This window comes from Eucyclogobius newberryi, unplaced genomic scaffold (assembly GCF_026437365.1).
Source record: "Eucyclogobius newberryi isolate DKJ021-1_F unplaced genomic scaffold, fEucNew1.0.hap1 SCAF_450, whole genome shotgun sequence".
NCBI lineage: Eukaryota > Metazoa > Chordata > Actinopteri > Gobiiformes > Gobiidae > Eucyclogobius > Eucyclogobius newberryi.
In genome coordinates this window covers 2,751-26,143 of record NW_027316113.1, presented here as the reverse complement: position 1 = coordinate 26,143, position 23,393 = coordinate 2,751, and the positions used below count along the sequence as shown (strand labels likewise).

Sequence of the window (23,393 nt, the reverse complement as noted above, 5' to 3'; positions counted from 1 at the left end):
TAGCGGACGCTAACGTAGCGGCTGAGGATACGGGAGCGGACGCTAACGTAGCGGCTGAGGATACGGGAGCGGACGCTAACGTAGCGGCTGAGGATACGGGAGCGGACGCTAACGTAGCGGCTGAGGATACGGGAGCGGACGCTAACGTAGCGGCTGAGGATACGGGAGCGGAGGCTAACGTATCTGCTGAGGATACGGGAGCGGACGTTAACGTAGCGGCTGAGGATACGGGAGCGGACGTTAACGTAGCGGCTGAGGATACGGGAGCGGACGCTAACGTAGCGGCTGAGGATACGGGAGCGGACGCTAACGTAGCGGCTGAGGATACGGGAGCGGACGCTAACGTAGCGGCTGAGGAGACGGGAGCGGACGTTAACGTAGCGGCTGAGGATACGGAAGCGGACGCTAACGTAGCGGCTGAGGATACGGGAGCGGACGCTAACGTAGCGGCTGAGGATACGGGAGCGGACGCTAACGTAGCGGCTGAGGATACGGGAGCGGACGCTAACGTAGCGGCTGAGGATACGGGAGCGGACGCTAACGTAGCGGCTGAGGATACGGGAGCGGAGGCTAACGTATCTGCTGAGGATACGGGAGCGGACGTTAACGTAGCGGCTGAGGATACGGGAGCGGACGTTAACGTAGCGGCTGAGGATACGGGAGCGGACGCTAACGTAGCGGCTGAGGATACGGGAGCGGACGCTAACGTAGCGGCTGAGGATACGGGAGCGGACGCTAACGTAGCGGCTGAGGATACGGGAGCGGACGCTAACGTAGCGGCTGAGGATACGGGAGCGGACGCTAACGTAGCGGCTGAGGATACGGGAGCGGACGCTAACGTAGCGGCTGAGGATACGGGAGCGGACGCTAACGTAGCGGCTGAGGAGACGGGAGCGGACGCTAACGTAGCGGCTGAGGAGACGGGAGCGGACGCTAACGTAGCGGCTGAGGATACGGGAGCGGACGCTAACGTAGCGGCTGAGGATACGGGAGCGGACGCTAACGTAGCGGCTGAGGAGACGGGAGCGGACGCTAACGTAGCGGCTGAGGATACGGGAGCGGACGTTAACGTAGCGGCTGAGGATAAGGGAGCGGACATTAACGTAGCGGCTGAGGAGACGGGAGCGGACATTAACGTAGCGGCTGAGGATACGGAAGCGGACGCTAACGTAGCGGCTGAGGATACGGGAGCGGACGCTAACGTAGCGGCTGAGGATACGGGAGCGGACGTTAACGTAGCGGCTGAGGATAAGGGAGCGGACATTAACGTAGCGGCTGAGGAGACGGGAGCGGACATTAACGTAGCGGCTGAGGATACGGAAGCGGACGTTAACGTAGCGGCTGAGGATACGGGAGCGGACGCTAACGTAGCGGCTGAGGATTCGGGAGCGGACGCTAACGTAGCGGGTGAGGATACGGAAGCGGACGTTAACGTAGCGGCTGAGGATACGGGAGCGGACGCTAACGTAGCGGCTGAGGAGACGGGAGCGGACGTTAACGTAGCGGCTGAGGATACGGAAGCGGACGCTAACGTAGCGGCTGAGGATACGGGAGCGGACGCTAACGTAGCGGCTGAGGATACGGGAGCGGACGCTAACGTAGCGGCTGAGGATACGGGAGCGGACGCTAACGTAGCGGCTGAGGATACGGGAGCGGACGCTAACGTAGCGGCTGAGGATACGGGAGCGGAGGCTAACGTATCTGCTGAGGATACGGGAGCGGACGTTAACGTAGCGGCTGAGGATACGGGAGCGGACGTTAACGTAGCGGCTGAGGATACGGGAGCGGACGCTAACGTAGCGGCTGAGGATACGGGAGCGGACCCTAACGTAGCGGCTGAGGATACGGGAGCGGACGCTAACGTAGCGGCTGAGGATACGGGAGCGGACGCTAACGTAGCGGCTGAGGATACGGGAGCGGACGCTAACGTAGCGGCTGAGGATACGGGAGCGGACGCTAACGTAGCGGCTGAGGATACGGGAGCGGACGCTAACGTAGCGGCTGAGGATACGGGAGCGGACGCTAACGTAGCGGCTGAGGAGACGGGAGCGGACGCTAACGTAGCGGCTGAGGATACGGGAGCGGACGCTAACGTAGCGGCTGAGGATACGGGAGCGGACGCTAACGTAGCGGCTGAGGAGACGGGAGCGGACGCTAACGTAGCGGCTGAGGATACGGGAGCGGACGTTAACGTAGCGGCTGAGGAGACGGGAGCGGACGCTAACGTAGCGGCTGAGGATACGGGAGCGGACGCTAACGTAGCGGCTGAGGATACGGGAGCGGACGCTAACGTAGCGGCTGAGGAGACGGGAGCGGACGCTAACGTAGCGGCTGAGGATACGGGAGCGGACGCTAACGTAGCGGCTGAGGATACGGGAGCGGACGCTAACGTAGCGGCTGAGGAGACGGGAGCGGACGTTAACGTAGCGGCTGAGGATACGGGAGCGGACGCTAACGTAGCGGCTGAGGAGACGGGAGCGGACGTTAACGTAGCGGCTGAGGATACGGGAGCGGACGTTAACGTAGCGGCTGAGGAGACGGGAGCGGACGTTAACGTAGCGGCTGAGGATACGGGAGCGGACGCTAACGTAGCGGCTGAGGATACGGGAGCGGACGCTAACGTAGCGGCTGAGGAGACGGGAGCGGACGTTAACGTAGCGGCTGAGGATACGGGAGCGGACGCTAACGTAGCAGCTGAGGAGACGGGAGCGGACGTTAACGTAGCGGCTGAGGATACGGAAGCGGACGTTAACGTAGCGGCTGAGGATACGGGAGCGGACGCTAACGTAGCGGCTGAGGATACGGGAGCGGACGCTAACGTAGCGGCTGAGGATACGGAAGCGGACGTTAACGTAGCGGCTGAGGATACGGGAGCGGACGCTAACGTAGCGGCTGAGGAGACGGGAGCGGACGTTAACGTAGCGGCTGAGGATACGGAAGCGGACGCTAACGTAGCGGCTGAGGATACGGGAGCGGACGCTAACGTAGCGGCTGAGGATACGGGAGCGGACGCTAACGTAGCGGCTGAGGATACGGGAGCGGACGCTAACGTAGCGGCTGAGGATACGGGAGCGGACGCTAACGTAGCGGCTGAGGATACGGGAGCGGAGGCTAACGTATCTGCTGAGGATACGGGAGCGGACGTTAACGTAGCGGCTGAGGATACGGGAGCGGACGTTAACGTAGCGGCTGAGGATACGGGAGCGGACGCTAACGTAGCGGCTGAGGATACGGGAGCGGACGCTAACGTAGCGGCTGAGGATACGGGAGCGGACGCTAACGTAGCGGCTGAGGAGACGGGAGCGGACGTTAACGTAGCGGCTGAGGATACGGGAGCGGACGCTAACGTAGCGGCTGAGGATACGGGAGCGGACGCTAACGTAGCGGCTGAGGATACGGGAGCGGACGCTAACGTAGCGGCTGAGGATACGGGAGCGGACGCTAACGTAGCGGCTGAGGATACGGGAGCGGACGCTAACGTAGCGGCTGAGGATACGGGAGCGGAGGCTAACGTATCTGCTGAGGATACGGGAGCGGACGTTAACGTAGCGGCTGAGGATACGGGAGCGGACGTTAACGTAGCGGCTGAGGAGACGGGAGCGGACGCTAACGTAGCGGCTGAGGATACGGGAGCGGACGCTAACGTAGCGGCTGAGGATACGGGAGCGGACGCTAACGTAGTGGCTGAGGAGACGGGAGCGGACGCTAACGTAGCGGCTGAGGATACGGGAGCGGACGCTAACGTAGCGGCTGAGGATACGGGAGCGGACGCTAAGGTTGCGGCTGAGGAGACGGGAGCGGACGCTAACGTAGCGGCTGAGGAGACGGGAGCGGACGCTAACGTAGCGGCTGAGGATACGGGAGCGGACGCTAACGTAGCGGCTGAGGAGACGGGAGCGGACGTTAACGTAGCGGCTGAGGATACGGAAGCGGACGCTAACGTAGCGGCTGAGGATACGGGAGCGGACGCTAACATAGCGGCTGAGGAGACGGGAGCGGACGTTAACGTAGCGGCTGAGGATACGGAAGCGGACGCTAACGTAGCGGCTGAGGATACGGGAGCGGACGCTAACGTAGCGGCTGAGGATACGGGAGCGGACGCTAACGTAGCGGCTGAGGATACGGGAGCGGACGCTAACGTAGCGGCTGAGGATACGGGAGCGGACGTTAACGTAGCGGCTGAGGAGACGGGAGCGGACGCTAACGTATCTGCTGAGGATACGGGAGCGGACGTTAACGTAGCGGCTGAGGATACGGGAGCGGACGTTAACGTAGCGGCTGAGGATACGGGAGCGGACGCTAACGTAGCGGCTGAGGATACGGGAGCGGACGTTAACGTAGCGGCTGAGGATACGGGAGCGGACGTTAACGTAGCGGCTGAGGATACGGGAGCGGACGTTAACGTAGCGGCTGAGGATAAGGGAGCGGACGCTAACGTAGCGGCTGAGGAGACGGGAGCGGACGCTAACGTATCTGCTGAGGATACGGGAGCGGACGTTAACGTAGCGGCTGAGGATACGGGAGCGGACGTTAACGTAGCGGCTGAGGATACGGGAGCGGACGCTAACGTAGCGGCTGAGGATACGGGAGCGGACGTTAACGTAGCGGCTGAGGATACGGGAGCGGACGTTAACGTAGCGGCTGAGGATAAGGGAGCGGACGCTAACGTAGCGGCTGAGGATACGGGAGCGGACGCTAACGTAGCGGCTGAGGATACGTATTGTCTAGAATAATTCTTATTGGCTAGAATAATATGTCAATCAAAGTCTTCTAAGTCACCATTAGCTCGCGCATTTGCAAAGTAAACAAATGAATTTCGTGCGTCGGAAAAACCGTGGATCATTCTGTACGAAACAGTCTGAAGAAAAGATCGATACAAACACCATCTTATAAGTCAAACAGGTCGTTTGTTATGAACGAGCTTCATCCTGACCATCGTCAGAGAAGAAAAGTTTGTTTACTTGTCAATATCTGGAAATGTGAAAACTTCAGTAAAAACACAAGTGTATATTGTTGTTCAATGGTTCTTTACGGACAGACTGAGCACAAGGATGAACAGAATTAAAGCCGTTTCCTCCGTCATAAACACAAACAGGACATGAGTTTGTAAAAGTTGAGACTTTCTCACAAACTATTGGCAATTGCTTCTTGGGGCAAATTATTCAATGTAAATCAATGAAATATTTGTTTTGTTGAGAAAATAAGCTTTAAAGTGATGTATAACTTATGGTATTGACCAGGAAATAAAAGTGCGCAGGTGGATGTAACAGTTAACAGCTTATACATGTTGGAAGTCGAGCAGGTTGTGTCAAAAGTGTCCACAGCTTTGTGGACGGGACATTTTGGTTCTGGTGATGCTGCTGCAGGTGAAGGAACTTTAAGCTTATCGATTTATGATATATATGCTATAAGAGGAACGCCGCCTTCTGGCAATCGGCTCAACAAAGTGTGTTTGAGAGCATTCGCTCTCAAACACACACACACACACACACACTTCCACACACACACACACACACTTCCACACACACTTCCACACACACTTCCACACACACTTCCACACACACTTCCACACACACACACACACACTTCCACACACACTTCCACACACACTTCCACACACACTTCCACACACACTTCCACACACACTTCCACCCACACTTCCACACACACTTCCACACACACTTCCACCCACACTTCCACACACACTTCCACACACACTTCCACACACACTTCCACACACACTTTCACACACACTTTCACACACACTTTCACACACACTTCCACACACACTTCCACACACACTTCCACACACACTTCCACACACACTTCCACACACACTTCCACACACACTTCCACACACACACACACACACTTCCACACACACTTCCACACACACTTCCACACACACTTCCACACACACTTCCACACACACTTCCACACACACTTTCACACACACTTTCACACACACTTTCACACACACTTCCACACACACTTCCACACACACTTCCACACACACTTCCACACACACTTCCACACACACTTCCACACACACTTCCACACACACTTCCACACACACTTCCACACACACTTCCACACACACTTCCACACACACTTCCACACACACTTCCACACACACTCACACACACTTCCACACACACTTCCACACACACTTCCACACACACTTCCACACACACTTCCACACACACTTCCACACACACTTCCACACACACTTCCACACACACTCACACACACTTCCACACACACTCTCATAACGTGGGCTCTACAGTTCCTCTCATAACGTGAGCTCTACAGTTCCTCTCATAACGTGGGCTCTACAGTTCCTCTCATAACGTGGGCTCTACAGTTCCTCTCATAACGTGGGCTCTACAGTTCCTCTCATAACGTGGGCTCTACAGTTCCTCTCATAACGTGGGCTCTACAGTTCCTCTCATAACGTGGGCTTTACAGTTCCTCTCATAACGTGAGCTCTACAGTTCCTCTCATAACGTGAGCTCTACAGTTCCTCTCATAACGTGGGCTCTACAGTTCCTCTCATAACGTGGGCTCTACAGTTCCTCTCATAACGTGGGCTCTACAGTTCCTCTCATAACGTGGGCTCTACAGTTCCTCTCATAACGTGGGCTTTACAGTTCCTCTCATAACGTGAGCTCTACAGTTCCTCTCATAACGTGAGCTCTACAGTTCCTCTCATAACGTGGGCTCTACAGTTCCTCTCATAACGTGGGCTCTACAGTTCCTCTCATAACGTGGGCTCTACAGTTCCTCTCATAACGTGAGCTCTACAGTTCCTCTCATAACGTGGGCTCTACAGTTCCTCTCATAACGTGGGCTCTACAGTTCCTCTCATAACGTGGGCTCTACAGTTCCTCTCATAACGTGGGCTCTACAGTTCCTCTCATAACGTGGGCTCTACAGTTCCTCTCATAACGTGGGCTCTACAGCTCCTCTCATAACGTGGGCTCTACAGTTCCTCTCATAACGTGGGCTCTACAGTTCCTCTCATAACGTGAGCTCTACAGTTCCTCTCATAACGTGGGCTCTACAGTTCCTCTCATAACGTGAGCTCTACAGTTCCTCTCATAACGTGGGCTCTACAGTTCCTCTCATAACGTGGGCTCTACAGTTCCTCTCATAACGTGGGCTCTACAGTTCCTCTCATAACGTGGGCTCTACAGTTCCTCTCATAACGTGGGCTCTACAGTTCCTCTCATAACGTGGGCTCTACAGTTCCTCTCATAACGTGGGCTCTACAGTTCCTCTCATAACGTGGGCTCTACAGTTCCTCTCATAACGTGGGCTCTACAGTTCCTCTCATAACGTGGGCTCTACAGTTCCTCTCATAACGTGGGCTCTACAGTTCCTCTCATAACGTGAGCTCTACAGTTCCTCTCATAACGTGGGCTCTACAGTTCCTCTCATAACGTGGGCTCTACAGTTCCTCTCATAACGTGGGCTCTACAGTTCCTCTCATAACGTGGGCTCTACAGTTCCTCTCATAACGTGGGCTCTACAGTTCCTCTCATAACGTGGGCTCTACAGTTCCTCTCATAACGTGGGCTCTACAGTTCCTCTCATAACGTGGGCTCTACAGTTCCTCTCATAACGTGGGCTTTACAGTTCCTCTCATAACGTGAGCTCTACAGTTCCTCTCATAACGTGAGCTCTACAGTTCCTCTCATAACGTGGGCTCTACAGTTCCTCTCATAACGTGGGCTCTACAGTTCCTCTCATAACGTGGGCTCTACAGTTCCTCTCATAACGTGAGCTCTACAGTTCCTCTCATAACGTGGGCTCTACAGTTCCTCTCATAACGTGAGCTCTACAGTTCCTCTCATAACGTGGGCTCTACAGTTCCTCTCATAACGTGGCTCTACAGTTCCTCTCATAACGTGGGCTCTACAGTTCCTCTCATAACGTGGGCTCTACAGTTCCTCTCATAACGTGGGCTCTACAGTTCCTCTCATAACGTGGGCTCTACAGTTCCTCTCATAACGTGGGCTCTACAGTTCCTCTCATAACGTGGGCTCTACAGTTCCTCTCATAACGTGGGCTCTACAGTTCCTCTCATAACGTGGGCTCTACAGTTCCTCTCATAACGTGGGCTCTACAGTTCCTCTCATAACGTGGGCTCTACAGTTCCTCTCATAACGTGGGCTCTACAGTTCCTCTCATAACGTGGGCTCTACAGTTCCTCTCATAACGTGGGCTCTACAGTTCCTCTCATAACGTGGGCTCTACAGTTCCTCTCATAACGTGGGCTCTACAGTTCCTCTCATAACGTGGGCTCTACAGTTCCTCTCATAACGTGGGCTCTACAGTTCCTCTCATAACGTGGGCTCTACAGTTCCTCTCATAACGTGGGCTCTACAGTTCCTCTCATAACGTGGGCTCTACAGTTCCTCTCATAACGTGGGCTCTACAGTTCCTCTCATAACGTGGGCTCTACAGTTCCTCTCATAACGTGGGCTCTACAGTTCCTCTCATAACGTGGGCTCTACAGTTCCTCTCATAACGTGGGCTCTACAGTTCCTCTCATAACGTGGGCTCTACAGTTCCTCTCATAACGTGGGCTCTACAGTTCCTCTCATAACGTGGGCTTTACAGTTCCTCTCATAACGTGAGCTCTACAGTTCCTCTCATAACGTGAGCTCTACAGTTCCTCTCATAACGTGGGCTCTACAGTTCCTCTCATAACGTGGGCTCTACAGTTCCTCTCATAACGTGGGCTCTACAGTTCCTCTCATAACGTGAGCTCTACAGTTCCTCTCATAACGTGGGCTCTACAGTTCCTCTCATAACGTGAGCTCTACAGTTCCTCTCATAACGTGGGCTCTACAGTTCCTCTCATAACGTGGGCTCTACAGTTCCTCTCATAACGTGGGCTCTACAGTTCCTCTCATAACGTGGGCTCTACAGTTCCTCTCATAACGTGGGCTCTACAGTTCCTCTCATAACGTGAGCTCTACAGTTCCTCTCATAACGTGGGCTCTACAGTTCCTCTCATAACGTGGGCTCTACAGTTCCTCTCATAACGTGGGCTCTACAGTTCCTCTCATAACGTGGGCTCTACAGTTCCTCTCATAACGTGGGCTCTACAGTTCCTCTCATAACGTGGGCTCTACAGTTCCTCTCATAACGTGGGCTCTACAGTTCCTCACTCCAGACCAGACGGTGGCGCCAACCGCCAATAAACAATACCAGAAGAGGAGAGCGGAAGTGTAGTCTTCTTAGAGCGGAAGTGCAGTTGCCGGTGTCCTTGTGTGGCCGTGTCTCGAGGATAGTTCGTGATGTTTAAACAAATGCAGGTGAGTTTGTGCTTTTATTTCACGTTCACGCTTGACTCACGCACGTGACACATTTGCGCTGCCGCGTGTTTGACGCGCGAGCCCGTTTAAGAGCGTCACGTAATGAGCTAGCGCCTGGGTCAGCTTAGTGTTAGCTTAGCATCGAAGCTAGCGGTACTTTTGGCGCTGTTGAAGCTGATAAACGCGGCTCGTGTGCGGGTTTAGGTCATGTATGTGTGATATGTCGTGTTTATGTCATGTTTATGTCGTGTCACGTGTTCCAGGGCTTGGTTCGGCTCCAGGGTCTGGCTGGGCGGAGCTTCTGCAGCAGCGCCGCGCGACACGGAAACAAAGTCCCGCATAAACAGAAACTATTCCAGGTAAAAGCAGAAAAACACTCATGACGTCAGAAACACTCATGACGTCAAACGTAAGTTTATATTGTTTAGACGGTTCAATGTCACGGGTCATTTCAGGCTCTGGTCAGAGTCAGAGGTCAAATGACGTCATTCACAGGCTCTTTATCACGTAACGTTCACAAATGTCACGTGATTCCACTGTTACACACAGTATCATGTGTTATGTCCTCTGGATCTACTGCGTTGCAACAAAGAAATTTCCCCATGTGTGGACATTAAAGCATTATCTTATATATCGACATGAGACAGTTCCAGTGGTCAGATGTTTACAGTGGTCAGGCGTTTACATGTTTACAGTTCCAGAGGTCAGATGTTTAGTGGTCAGATGTTTACATGTTTACAGTTCCAGTGGTCAGATGTTTACAGTGGTCAGATGTTTACAGTGGTCAGGTGTTTACAGTGGTCAGACATGCGCATGTGGGTCACATGTTTCTGTGTCCAGGAGGACAATGGGATGCCCGTTCACCTGAAAGGAGGAACGTCTGACGCTCTTCTCTACAGGACCACCATGGTGCTGACCGTGCTGGGTGAGTCAGTGTGTCTGTGTGTCTGTGTCTGTGTGTCTGTGTGTGTGTGTCTGTGTGTGTGTGTCTGTGTGTGTGTGTCTGTGTGTGTGTGTGTGTGTCTGTGTGTCTGTGTCTGTGTGTCTGTGTGTGTGTGTCTGTGTGTGTGTGTCTGTGTGTGTGTGTCTGTGTGTGTGTCTGTGTGTCTGTGTGTGTCTGTGTGTCTGTGCTGTGGTCAGATCTCTTCTAACTCATGTCTGTTTGTGCAGGTGCTGGTTATGTGGTGTATGAACTGGTGAAGGCGGCGTTTCCTCAGAAGAAAGTGTAGACCAGTCCTGGTCCTGGTCCAGTCCCCGTCCCTCCTCAGGCTGTATATGGTTCAGATTATACGTGTTCATGTTCGTGGGATCAATATTTATTTCTGTTCAAAGAACAATAAAAGCTCATGACTCGATCTTTGTTTCTTTATTAGATTTTGGGCCGAACAAAAATCAATTGAATTCAATTATTAGAAAACTCCTCCCTCTTGTTTCCAAGACTCCGCCTCCCTTCAAAGCTCCGCCTCTACAGTGAACTCATGTTTGTCCTGTAACGAAGGAACTCTAAACACACACGTGTCACCATGGAAACGTGCTGCAGGTGTGCAGCAGCGCGCAGGGAATGACTGACATGTGGGAGAACTCTTCTGCTGTCCACCAGGAAATGAAACTGCTCCAAAAATCCTCTAATTCCTTTAACCACGAGCATGAAGTACAGGTCAAAGGTCATGAAGAGGAGGAGCCTCTGGAGGAAGGAGGAGCTTCTGAAGTTTCCCTTGAGTCAAACCATCGTCATTAAAGTCTGATTTCAGGTCTCGTCCTGTTCAAACTCCTCGTGTCCTTCACTTTGAGACAGAACTTCATAAAGTTCAGGATCAGACGTGTCCTAAACCAGCTGCAGAAAACAAATGTATGAAACAATCTCCACATGTTCAGGAGATCAAGGCTTCCTGCTGCGCCTGGGTCCAGGTCCAGGTTTAGGTGGTCTTCGGGCCGTCCTCTTTGGTCTCTTCGTCCTCTTTGGTCTCTGGACCTTCAGAAGCGTCTTCTCTAAACGGGACACAGCTTCAAACAAAACGTCCGGCTTCAGGTCCAGGACGAAAGAGAAAAGTTCAAGGATCCAAACGAACATCTGAGGAAGGTCATCTCTGAGCCGCAACAAGTGTCCTCTGCCCCTGCAACTGACCGGGTTTAAACCCAGAGAGAGAGACCGGGTTTAAACCCAGAGAGAGAGAGACCGGGTTTAAACCCAGAGAGAGAGAGACCGGGTTTAAACCCAGAGAGAGAGAGACCGGGTTTAAACCCAGAGAGAGAGAGACCGGGTTTAAACCCAGAGAGAGAGAGACCGGGTTTAAACCCAGAGAGAGAGAGACCGGGTTTAAACCCAGAGAGAGAGAGACCGGGTTTAAACCCAGAGAGAGAGAGACCGGGTTTAAACCCAGAGAGAGAGACCGGGTTTAAACCCAGAGAGAGAGAGACCGGGTTTAAACCCAGAGAGAGAGAGACCGGGTTTAAACCCAGAGAGAGAGAGACCGGGTTTAAACCCAGAGAGAGAGAGACCGGGTTTAAACCCAGAGAGAGAGAGACCGGGTTCAAACCCAGAGAGAGAGAGACCGGGTTTAAGGTTTAAACCCAGAGAGAGAGAGACCGGGTTTAAACCCAGAGAGAGAGAGACCGGGTTTAAACCCAGAGAGAGAGAGACCGGGTTTAAACCCAGAGAGAGAGAGACCGGGTTTAAACCCAGAGAGAGAGACCGGGTTTAAACCCAGAGAGAGAGAGACCGGGTTTAGACCCAGAGAGAGAGAGACCGGGTTTAAACCCAGAGAGAGAGACCGGGTTTAAACCCAGAGAGAGAGACCGGGTTTAAACCCAGAGAGAGAGACCGGGTTTAAACCCAGAGAGAGAGAGACCGGGTTTAGACCCAGAGAGAGAGAGACCGGGTTTAAACCCAGAGAGAGAGAGACCGGGTTTAGACCGGGTTGTTACCTGCAGCTGATGAATGGCGCGTGCCAGTAGTTTTCCTCTGAGAGTAGGAAGCCCTGTGTGTTCCTGGTCCCGCCCTTTAGGGTCATGTGATGCATGCTCCGCCCATCTGCATCAGGACCCCGCCCCCACAGGAAGTGAAAGGCTCCGCCCCCTTGAGCCAGGCTGAAACATAAACACAAAGATCACAGTCTCCATAAAGGCCTTAGAGTGCAGTGACTGGGCCTCACCTGTGGGGGGCGCTGCCACCTGCAGGTGAGAGACGCTGGAAACAGGAAGTGAGCTGTTCAGACACTCCTGCAACAGCCAATCAGAGGAGAGCGTGAGGAAAACAGCAGTGAAGTGGAGACATGTGTTCTGTTTATTCTCACTGCGTCTGTGAATATGTAAAAATATGTAAATATATGTGAATATATGTAATTATGTGAATATCCATCCATCCATTTTCTCCCGCTTGTTCCCTTTCGGGGGCGCGGGTGACTGGAGCCTGTCCCAGTGACTTGGGGCCTTAGGCGGGTTACACCCTGGACAGTGGCTAACTCGTCGCAGGTCAACACAGAGACATGGACATGACACTTCACTCTCACTCTCCCAATATTTTGCCTGACACAGGCATGTGATTGGACGGTGGGAGGAGCCGGAGAACCCACGGTAACACGGGGAGAACATGCAGACTCCACCCAGAGAGATCATGTGATGTTGGTCTGGTCCGGGAATCGAACCCAATATGTGAATATCTGATCAGAAAATGAAGCAGAAGATTTACTGCTCCATTTGAACCATTTCAGCTCAGACCAAATAAACACATAAAAATCATCAAATGTGGACTGTAAAACCACACCCCCTCCACGTTAACCACACCCACCCGCGTTAACCACACCCCCTCCCGCGTTAACCACACCCCCTCCCGCGTTAACCACACCCCCTCCCGCGTTAACCACACCCCCTCCCGCGTTAACCACACCCCCTCCCGCGTTAACCACACCCCCTCCCGCGTTAACCACACCCCCTCCCGCGTTAACCACACCCCCTCCCGCGTTAACCACACCCACCCGCGTTAACCACACCCACCCGCGTTAACCACACCCCCACCCGCGTTAACCACACCCCCACCCGCGTTAACCACACACCCTCCCGCGTTAACCACACCCCCTCCCGCGTTAACCACACCCCCTCCCGCGTTAACCACACCCCCTCCCGCGTTAACCACACCCCCTCCCGCGTTAACCACACCCCCTCCCGCGTTAACCACACCCCCTCCCGCGTTAACCACACCCCCTCCCGCGTTAACCACACCCCCTCCCGCGTTAACCACACCCCCTCCCGCGTTAACCACACCCCCTCCCGCGTTAACCACACCCCCTCCCGCGTTAACCACACCCCCTCCCGCGTTAACCACACCCCCTCCCGCGTTAACCACACCCCCTCCCGCGTTAACCACACCCCCTCCCGCGTTAACCACACCCACCCGCGTTAACCACACCCACCCGCGTTAACCACACCCACCCGCGTTAACCACACCCCCTCCCGCGTTAACCACACCCCCTCCCGCGTTAACCACACCCCCTCCCGCGTTAACCACACCCCCTCCCGCGTTAACCACACCCCCTCCCGCGTTAACCACACCCCCTCCCGCGTTAACCACACCCCCTCCCGCGTTAACCACACCCCCTCCCGCGTTAACCACACCCCCTCCCGCGTTAACCACACCCCCTCCCGCGTTAACCACACCCCCTCCCGCGTTAACCACACCCCCTCCCGCGTTAACCACACCCCCTCCCGCGTTAACCACACCCTCCCGCGTTAACCACACCCTCCCGCGTTAACCACACCCCCTCCCACGTTAACCACACCCCCTCCCACGTTAACCACACCCCCTCCCACGTTAACCACACCCACCCGCGTTAACCACACCCACCCGCGTTAACCACACCCACCCGCGTTAACCACACCCACCCGCGTTAACCACACCCTCCCGCGTTAACCACACCCACCCGCGTTAACCACACCCCCTTCCACGTTAACCACACCCCCTCCCACGTTAACCACACCCCCTCCCACGTTAACCACACCCCCACGCACGTTAACCACACCCCCACGCACGTTAACCACACCCCCACGCACGTTAACCACACCCCCACGCACGTTAACCACACCCCCACGCACGTTAACCACACCCCCACGCACGTTAACCACACCCCCACCCGCGTTAACCACACCCCCTCCCGCGTTAACCACACCCCTCCCGCGTTAACCACACCCCCTCCCACGTTAACCACACCCCCTCCCACGTTAACCACACCCCCTCCCACGTTAACCACACCCCCTCCCACGTTAACCACACCCCCTCCCACGTTAACCACACCCCCTCCCACGTTAACCACACCCCCTCCCACGTTAACCACAGCCCCTCCCACGTTAACCACACCCCCTCCCACGTTAACCACACCCTCCCACGTTAACCACACCCACCCGCGTTAACCACACCCACCCGCGTAAACCACACCCACCCATGATAACCACACCTCCAGGAGCACAGAGGTGGGGGCGTGGCAGTGAACTCACACGAGTCCTAAAACCCTCATGTGTCAATCACATGTCCAAATATGAGAAACCAAAAAGGAGTTTTGTTCATAGTTTTCTACCGACCTCCTGGTCCTACTCAGACCTATATCGGCCGTGTGAGGGCGGGGTTTGGCCGTGTGAGGGCGGGGTTTGGCCGTGTGAGGGCGGGGTTTGGCTGTGTGAGGGCGGGGTTTAGAGGAAACACTCACGTCGTCTCTTCAGAGTTACGATCTTCTCTTTCTGAGTGAAATAAAATGGCTTCTTTGGGACCCACTGCTTTCTGTGAAAGACATTTAAAATATGACTAAACCAGGTCTAAACCAGGTCTAAACCAGGACTAAACCAGGTCTAAACCAGGACTAAACCAGGTCTAAACCAGGTCTAAACCAGGTCTAAACCAGGTATAAACCAGGTCTAAACCAGGTATAAACCAGGACTAAACCAGGTCTAAACCAGGACTAAACCAGGACTAAACCAGGTCTAAACCAGGACTAAACCAGGACTAAACCAGGTCTAAACCAGGTCTAAACCAGGACTAAACCAGGTCTAAACCAGGACTAAACCAAGACTAAACCAGGACTAAACCAGGTCTAAACCAGGTCTAAACCAGGACTAAACCAGGTCTAAACCAGGACTAAACCAGGTCTAAACCAGGTCTAAACCAGGTCTAAACCAGGTATAAACCAGGACTAAACCAGGTCTAAACCAGGACTAAACCAGGTCTAAACCAGGACTAAACCAGGACTAAACCAGGTCTAAACCAGGACTAAACCAGGACTAAACCAGGTCTAAACCAGGTCTAAACCAGGACTAAACCAGGTCTAAACCAGGTCTAAACCAGGACTAAACCAGGTCTAAACCAGGACTAAACCAGGACTAAACCAGGTCTAAACCAGGTCTAAACCAGGTCTAAACCAGGACTAAACCAGGTCTAAACCAGGACTAAACCAGGACTAAACCAGGTCTAAACCAGGTCTAAACCAGGTCTAAACCAGGTCTAAACCAGGACTAAACCAGGTCTAAACCAGGTCTAAACCAGGTCTAAACCAGGACTGACCGGGCCTTGTGCTGCCGTCTCCTCCTCTGGCCTCGGTGCAGCGCCCCCTGCAGGAGACGGTACCACCTCCTCAGACTGAACACTTCTCCTGGAACAAGAGAAAATGTGTTTTAGAGAAAACGAGATTTGGTAAAAGTTTAAAAAGAAGCTCAGATTATTTTAGACCTGATTCTGTTGAAGAGGCTTCTGACGACAGCTCCCTGAAACAAAGACAAGAACCAGGACTAAACCAGGTCTGAACCAGGTCTAAACCAGGTCTAAACCAGGTCTGAACCAGGACTAAACCAGGTCTGAACCAGGACTAAACCAGGTCTAAACCAGGTCTGAACCAGGACTAAACCAGGTCTGAACCAGGACTAAACCAGGTCTAAACCAGGTCTAAACCAGGTCTAAACCAGGTCTAAACCAGGACTAAACCAGGTTTAAACCAGGTCTGAACCAGGTCTGAATCTGGTCTAAACCAGGTCTAAACCAGGACTAAACCAGGTCTAAACCAGGTCTAAACCAGGTCTAAACCAGGTCTAAACCAGGTCTAAACCAGGTCTAAACCAGGACTAAACCAGGTCTGAACCAGGACTAAACCAGGTCTGAACCAGGTCTGAACCAGGACTAAACCAGGTCTGAATCTGGTCTAAACCAGGTCTAAACCAGGACTAAACCAGGTCTAAACCAGGTCTAAACCAGGACTAAACCAGGTCTAAACCAGGTCTGAACCAGGTCTAAACCAGGACTAAACCAGGTCTAAACCAGGTCTAAACCAGGACTAAACCAGGTCTAAACCAGGACTAAACCAGGTCCAAACCAGGTCTGAACCAGGTCTAAACCAGGACTAAACCAGGTCTAAACCAGGTCTGAACCAGGACTAAACCAGGTCTGAACCAGGACTAAACCAGGTCTGAACCAGGACTAAACCAGGTCTGAACCAGGACTAAACCAGGACTAAAGGAAAAGTACCACTCAGTCTCGTCGTCGAGGCCGAACAGCAGCTTCATGCTAACGATGATAGCGGCGGCGGCTAACAGTTCATAATGAGGAAGTTGGTAAGACTTGGGGTCAAGGGTCAAACGTGCAGAGGTCACGAGATCGGCCCGGGACAAGACTGACTCCACACACTGAGACATTTCATCTGAAATACAACAAGCAGAATGTGTCACAGCGTCTCCTGGAGGACGCTCACATGTCTCTGAGGACAGCGTCTCCTGGAGGACGCTCTCATGTGTCTGAGGACAGCGTCTCCTGGAGGACGCTCACATGTCTCTGAGGACAGCGTCTCCTGGAGGACGCTCTCATGTGTCTGAGGACAGCGTCTCCTGGAGGACGCTCACATGTCTCTGAGGACAGCGTCTCCTGGAGGACGCTCACATGTGTCTGAGGACAGCGTCTCCTGGAGGACGCTCACATGTGTCTGAGGACAGCGTCCCTTGGAGGACGCTCTCATGTGTCTGAGGACAGCATGTGTCTGAGGACAGCGTCTCCTGGAGGACGCTCTCATGTGTCTGAGGACAGCGTCTCCTGGAGGATAAAATTACCTGGGAGGTTGAGCTCCATCAGGAGTCTCAAACTGAGGTTCAGCGGATGCAGAGGACTCTGCGAGCTGATTGGAGGAAAAGCAGGAAGTTGAAGAAACTTGATCAAATTTTTGGACTCTGAGTGGATCATGGAGTAGGACGGGATCGACTGTGAAGAGATCAGGATCAGGTCTGAACAGCTCTAGAATGTAATGCCTGGTTCAGTCAGAATCCTCAGGAGAACTCTCAGGGTCAGAGGGCAGGGGTCATGAGCGTCAGACCTGGACTCTGAAGATGAGGCCGTCTCTGCTGCTCAGCTTCATGTCGTCATGGAAACACTCATAAGAGTTCACATAAGGAACCACGCCCCGCTCCACCAGCCTGAAACACCACAACAAACAAATAAACAAACAAACAAACAAACAGAAAAGCTTCAGTTGGATTTTCTGAACACTGATTTGAGAGTTTTGAGGCTCATCCCAGAGTCAATCTCAATCTGGGGACCTAGAACTCAGATATTTGTTTATTTTTGTTTACAGTGTTTTTAAAGTTGAAACTAATCTTTTTTGTTACCCTCACAGCCCTGTAATGGTCCTGTAATGGTCCTGTCGGTCCTGTCAGCCCTGTAATGGTCCTGTAATGGTCCTGTCGGTCCTGTAATGGTCCTGTCAGCCCTGTAATGGTCCTGTAATGGTCCTGTCGGTCCTGTAATGGTCCTGTCAGCCCTGTAATGGTCCTGTAATGGTCCTGTCGGTCCTGTAATGGTCCTGTCAGCCCTGTAATGGTCCTGTCGGTCCTGTAATGGTCCTGTAATGGTCCTGTCGGTCCTGTAATGGTCCTGTCAGCCCTTTAATGGTCCTGTAATGGTCCTGTCGGCCCTGTAATGGTCCTGTCAGCCCTGTAATGGTCCTGTCGGTCCTGTAATGGTCCTGTAATGGTCCTGTCGGTCCTGTAATGGTCCTGTCAGCCCTTTAATGGTCCTGTAATGGTCCTGTCGGCCCTGTAATGGTCCTGTCAGCCCTGTAATGGTCCTGTAATGGTCCTGTCAGCCCTTTAATGGTCCTGTCAGCCCTGTAATGGTCCTGTAATGGTCCTGTAATGGTCCTGTCAGCCCTGTAATGGTCCTGTCAGCCCTTTAATGGTCCTGTCAGCCCTGTAATGGTCCTGTAATGGTCCTGTCAGCCCTGTAATGGTCCTGTCAGCCCTGTAATGGTCCTGTAATGGTCCTGTCGGTCCTGTAATGGTCCTGTAATGGTCCTGTCAGCCCTTTAATGGTCCTGTAATGGTCCTGTCGGCCCTGTAATGGTCCTGTCAGCCCTGTAATGGTCCTGTAATGGTCCTGTCAGCCCTGTAATGGTCCTGTAATGGTCCTGTAATGGTCCTGTCGGTCCTGTAATGGTCCTGTCGGCCCTGTAATGGTCCTGTCAGCCCTGTAATGGTCCTGTCGGCCCTGTAATGGTCCTGTCAGCCCTGTAATGGTCCTGTAATGGTCCTGTAATGGTCCTGTAATGGTCCTGTAATGGTCCTGTCAGCCCTGTAATGGTCCTGTAATGGTCCTGTCAGCCCTGTAATGGTCCTGTAATGGTCCTGTCGGTCCTGTAATGGTCCTGTAATGGTCCTGTCAGCCCTTTAATGGTCCTGTAATGGTCCTGTCGGCCCTGTAATGGTCCTGTCAGCCCTGTAATGGTCCTGTAATGGTCCTGTCAGCCCTGTAATGGTCCTGTAATGGTCCTGTAATGGTCCTGTCGGTCCTGTAATGGTCCTGTCGGCCCTGTAATGGTCCTGTCGGCCCTGTAATGGTCCTGTCAGCCCTGTAATGGTCCTGTCGGCCCTGTAATGGTCCTGTCAGCCCTGTAATGGTCCTGTAATGGTCCTGTAATGGTCCTGTAATGGTCCTGTAATGGTCCTGTCAGCCCTGTAATGGTCCTGTAATGGTCCTGTAATGGTCCTGTAATGGTCCTGTCAGCCCTGTAATGGTCCTGTAATGGTCCTGTAATGGTCCTGTCAGCCCTGTAATGGTCCTGTAATGGTCCTGTCGGCCCTGTAATGGTCCTGTCAGCCCTGTAATGGTCCTGTCAGCCCTGTAATGGACCTGTAATGGTCCTGTCAGCCCTGTAATGGTCCTGTAATGGTCCTGTCGGTCCTGTAATGGTCCTGTCGGTCCTGTAATGGTCCCGTCAGCCCTGTAATGGTCCTGTCAGCCCTGTAATGGTCCTGTCAGCCCTGTAATGGTCCTGTCAGCCCTGTAATGGTCCTGTCAGCCCTGTAATGGTCCTGTCAGCCCTGTAATGGTCCTGTCAGCTGCTGCAGCTCCTCATCACTGATGTCGGCCCCTGGCCTCACAGGATAGGCCATTAGCAGGAGGCTCCGCCTGGTGGGCGGGGCTTACTCGGAGTAGGATAAATATTCCAGTTCTCAGACTAGGTCCACAGATTGACAATGACTCAAAAACAGATCCAGATGAACTCTCTAAACCATGTGTGTCCAAACTACGGCCCGGGGGCCAAATGCGGCCCCCAGACCAGTTCTTGTTGGCCCTTTGGCTTCAGTCAGTCCAAACAACAGGAAGTAATACTTCTGAGTGTAAAATTGGAAAAATTCAAGCATTTTGACATTAAACCCTCTGTCATCACTGTCGGGTTGTTTGGGGCCCTCTGTCATCACTGTCGGGTTGTTTGGGGCCCTCTGTCATCACTGTCGGGTTGTTTGGGGCCCTCTGTCATCACTGTCGGGTTGTTTGGGGCCCTCTGTCATCACTGTCGGGTTGTTTGGGGCCCTCTGTCATCACTGTCGGGTTGTTTGGGGCCCTCTGTCATCACTGTCGGGTTGTTTGGGGCCCTCTGTCATCACTGTCGGGTTGTTTGGGGCCCTCTGTCATCACTGTCGGGTTGTTTGGGGCCCTCTGTCATCACTGTCGGGTTGTTTGGGGCCCTCTGTCATCACTGTCGGGTTGTTTGGGGCCCTCTGCTCCGTAAAAGCTTCAAAATGCGGCCCTCGTGAAGAAGGTCTGGAGACTCTAAACTGGAGTCTCAACTCTGAGTTATCTCTAAAACTCAGTTTATTTATTCTTTGAGACACGGGAGAGGACATAACTTTACAACAGGTGGCCCTTATGTTGTGTGAAACGCCGAGCTGAAGGAGGAGCATCATATTTCAGACATTATGGATGAGTTACAGGAAAGGCTCTAAGGACAGGAGGAGGCTCTAAGGACAGGAGGAGGCTCTAAGGACAGGAGGAGGCTCTAAGGACAGGAGGAGGCTCTAAAGGACAGGAGGAGGCTCTAAGGACAGGAGGAGGCTCTAAGGACAGGAGGAGGCTCTAAAGGACAGGAGGAGGCTCTAAGGACAGGAGGAGGCTCTAAGGACAGGAGGAGGCTCTAAGGACAGGAGGAGGCTCTAAGGACAGGAGGAGGCTCTAAAGGACAGGAGGAGGCTCTAAAGGACAGGAGGAGGCTCTAAAGGACAGGGGGAGGCTCTAAGGACAGGAGGAGGCTCTAAAGGACAGGAGCAGGGCCGGCCCAGCCTATAAGCGAACTAAGCAGCCGCGTAGGGCCCCGAGGCGTTAATAGGGCCCCCAATCTGGCAACCCGTCTTATGTGAAGTGCAAGCGCAGCGTGCGCCACTAGTGTAGTAGCGCTGCTGGCGCGGCAGCGCACACAGCGGTAACATAAAACACACAAACTGCATTTATTTGTAATGACAATCTGGCAACCGAGACACCAAACCTGCGCTGATTGGTCAACTTCATTGTGCGCGAGCAGAACGAGAGCAAAACATAAACACAACACAACCTGGTCCTCATGTCCAGAGGAATATATCCCCCCGATGCCGAAAAACAAAAGAAGAAACTTCTTGACGATGTAAAGAAACTGCAAACTCAACAACACTCTCCAGGTATTGAACTTCTCTTACAAAGAGACGGTTAATGCTGCTGTTTGAAACAACACGATTCTGTCACGTTAGTTCGCTCAGGCTGGAGGCGAGGAGAGCTCTGCTCTGCGCACAATAATATGTGTCTTAATGAAAGATAATAAGCTTCACATTGACACCAGCCCCGTAGTGTCAGCTGCAGGTGAGGCCGGTGAGGGGCCTCTATGCCCCGGGTCACTAAGAGGCGGAGATCCGGTCCAGACGAGCGCCGTCTCGTCCAGAACCTCTGACGTGAGACTTTGGAGTGAACAGTGTGCGGCCCCTGTCCCGGGCCCCTGTGCCGGGCCCCTGTCCCAGGCCCCTGTGCAGGGCCCCTGTGCAGCCTCAGTTAGAGATGAGCGGGTTTGAGTGTGAGATCAATCGTGACTCGTGATGTCTGTTTGACTTTGACTTCTTAACGTGGAATGAGAGGAACGTAAAGGTTTATGCGTGTAAGGTCCATCAGCCAATCACATCGCAGCATTGTTTCATGCAGGAGTCCAGTGTGTGATGTTCTGATCAGAACAAACATTTATATTGTAATTCACTTTTAATAGAGCAATAAAACATTTCAATTTATTTAAAAAGCATCATTAGACTATTTGTTATAAATTATAATAAATTGATAGTGAAAAATAACCAGACATATTATGATTACGTCTGTTATAGAATAATACTATATATTTTTATACAAAAGTGGCAAAGTTGCAGAAACGCAGTCTCTTCACAATAGCGAGGTTTGGACCTTCACTTCTCGTTCTGTTCATTCTCTGGGAATAACATGTTTGTTTTATCAGTGTTAATTGTTAATCAAGCAATGCTTATGCCATTTGTTTAATTTAATATAACTTGTTTTGTCACTTTAGCAAGAAGGAACAGTTGGGAGCTGTAAAAGATAAATTAGTAAGGATAACTATTACTTTTACATTTTCAGTTAAAATGAATCAATTTGACCATAATTATTTTTCATAGCCAATATTGTATTGAGTAATTAAGTACACTAATGTATTAATAACTGGCTTTAATCACTTTCTCCTGGCACAGTTTCATCACATCATCATTTTATAGCATTACAACCTCAACATTTTACTCTTACTTTAGCGGCTGGACCACATTAAAATGCAGCAGAAGACCCAAAGAGGTCTGAAAAGCTCTGGGGGAGGGCCCCCAGACCCCCCCTGTTCATTAATTTAAACTAATGTGCTAATGTGGCTGTCGACCCTTAACGCCCACAAATACGCCCAAAAACATATCTGGGACGTGTGTTATTTGTTCAGGGAGTAGAGGTGATGTCAGCGGAATACCAAGTTGCATTGTGGGATTTAAGTGATCAATATTTGAGCTTGTGAGGAGCTGAGAATAAACTAACTGGCAAACGGAGTTTTGGTGCTTTGTTTGCGTTGAAGAAAGTTCCCATATGTGAATTGTTCACTGACAATGGCAATAAAACTGATTCTGATGACGTGGTGAGGGGCCCCCAAAAATGTTTTCGCTTAGGGCCCCCTGAAGGCTTGGGCCGGCCCTGGACAGGAGGAGGCTCTAAGGACAGGAGGAGGCTCTAAAGGACAAGTGGGAGGCTCTAAGGACAGGAGGAGGCTCTAAGGACAGGAGGAGGCTCTAAAGGACAAGTGGGAGGCCCTAAGGACAGGGGGCGTGGCTTTACCGCAGAAGGTCGCAGAGTGTGATCTTCTGTCGACTCCAGACCAGAGCCACGTACAGCAGAGCCAGGGTCTTCCTCATGGACATCAGGCTCCTCCCCCAGCGCCGCCGCCCGGACACAGACACGTACGAGTCACTGTCCACCGAGCCCGCCGACCAATCAGAGAGCCCTGTGTGAGGACAAACCAATGAGAGAGCTCTGTGTGAGGACAGACCAATGAGAGAGCTCTAGAGTTGTAACGACTTATTCACAGTTTAGCACATGAAAGCAGCTGCCTGATATAAATATGGAGCCAAAACTCTAGAGTGGTTCTAGTTCCTGGTTCTGGTTCTTGGCATGTGTAACTGTATTACATGATGTGTAACTGTATTACATGACGTGTGTAACTGTATTACATGATGTGTAACTGTATTACATGATGTGTGTAACTGTATTACATGACGTGT

At 52.6% G+C, this 23,393-nt stretch overlaps 2 protein-coding genes across 2 annotated transcripts; one reads left to right on the top strand and one right to left on the bottom strand.

Moving 5' to 3' along the window:
• The first annotated feature begins 9,230 nt into the window (after positions 1 to 9,230).
• Positions 9,231 to 10,649, top strand: LOC140380217 (cytochrome c oxidase subunit 7A2, mitochondrial-like). Its single transcript, XM_072464381.1, has 4 exons — positions 9,231 to 9,326; positions 9,590 to 9,685; positions 10,167 to 10,251; positions 10,497 to 10,649. Exons 1-4 carry the CDS (start codon positions 9,309 to 9,311, stop codon positions 10,553 to 10,555), a joined length of 258 nt encoding a protein of 85 aa, XP_072320482.1. The 5' UTR covers positions 9,231 to 9,308; the 3' UTR covers positions 10,556 to 10,649.
• Positions 10,650 to 10,694: 45 nt separating this feature from the next.
• LOC140380216 (TATA box-binding protein-associated factor RNA polymerase I subunit B-like) lies at positions 10,695 to 23,116 on the bottom strand (the record flags this gene model as incomplete). Its single annotated transcript, XM_072464380.1, has 10 exons — positions 10,695 to 11,440; positions 12,252 to 12,413; positions 12,479 to 12,545; positions 15,023 to 15,093; positions 15,871 to 15,958; positions 16,036 to 16,070; positions 16,825 to 16,996; positions 17,400 to 17,547; positions 17,660 to 17,759; positions 22,951 to 23,116. Coding segments are annotated over 10 exons (1,244 nt in total), but the record flags the coding sequence as incomplete, so codon positions are not given.
• Between the last annotated feature and the right edge of the window lie 277 nt (positions 23,117 to 23,393).

Bases quoted from the DNA above. Each gene is read 5' to 3' on its own strand.
- LOC140380217 (XM_072464381.1), top strand. The intron at 9,686-10,166 runs GTAAAAGCAGAA...TTCTGTGTCCAG, and splicing joins ATAAACAGAAACTATTCCAG to GAGGACAATGGGATGCCCGT. The intron at 10,252-10,496 runs GTGAGTCAGTGT...CTGTTTGTGCAG, and splicing joins CATGGTGCTGACCGTGCTGG to GTGCTGGTTATGTGGTGTAT.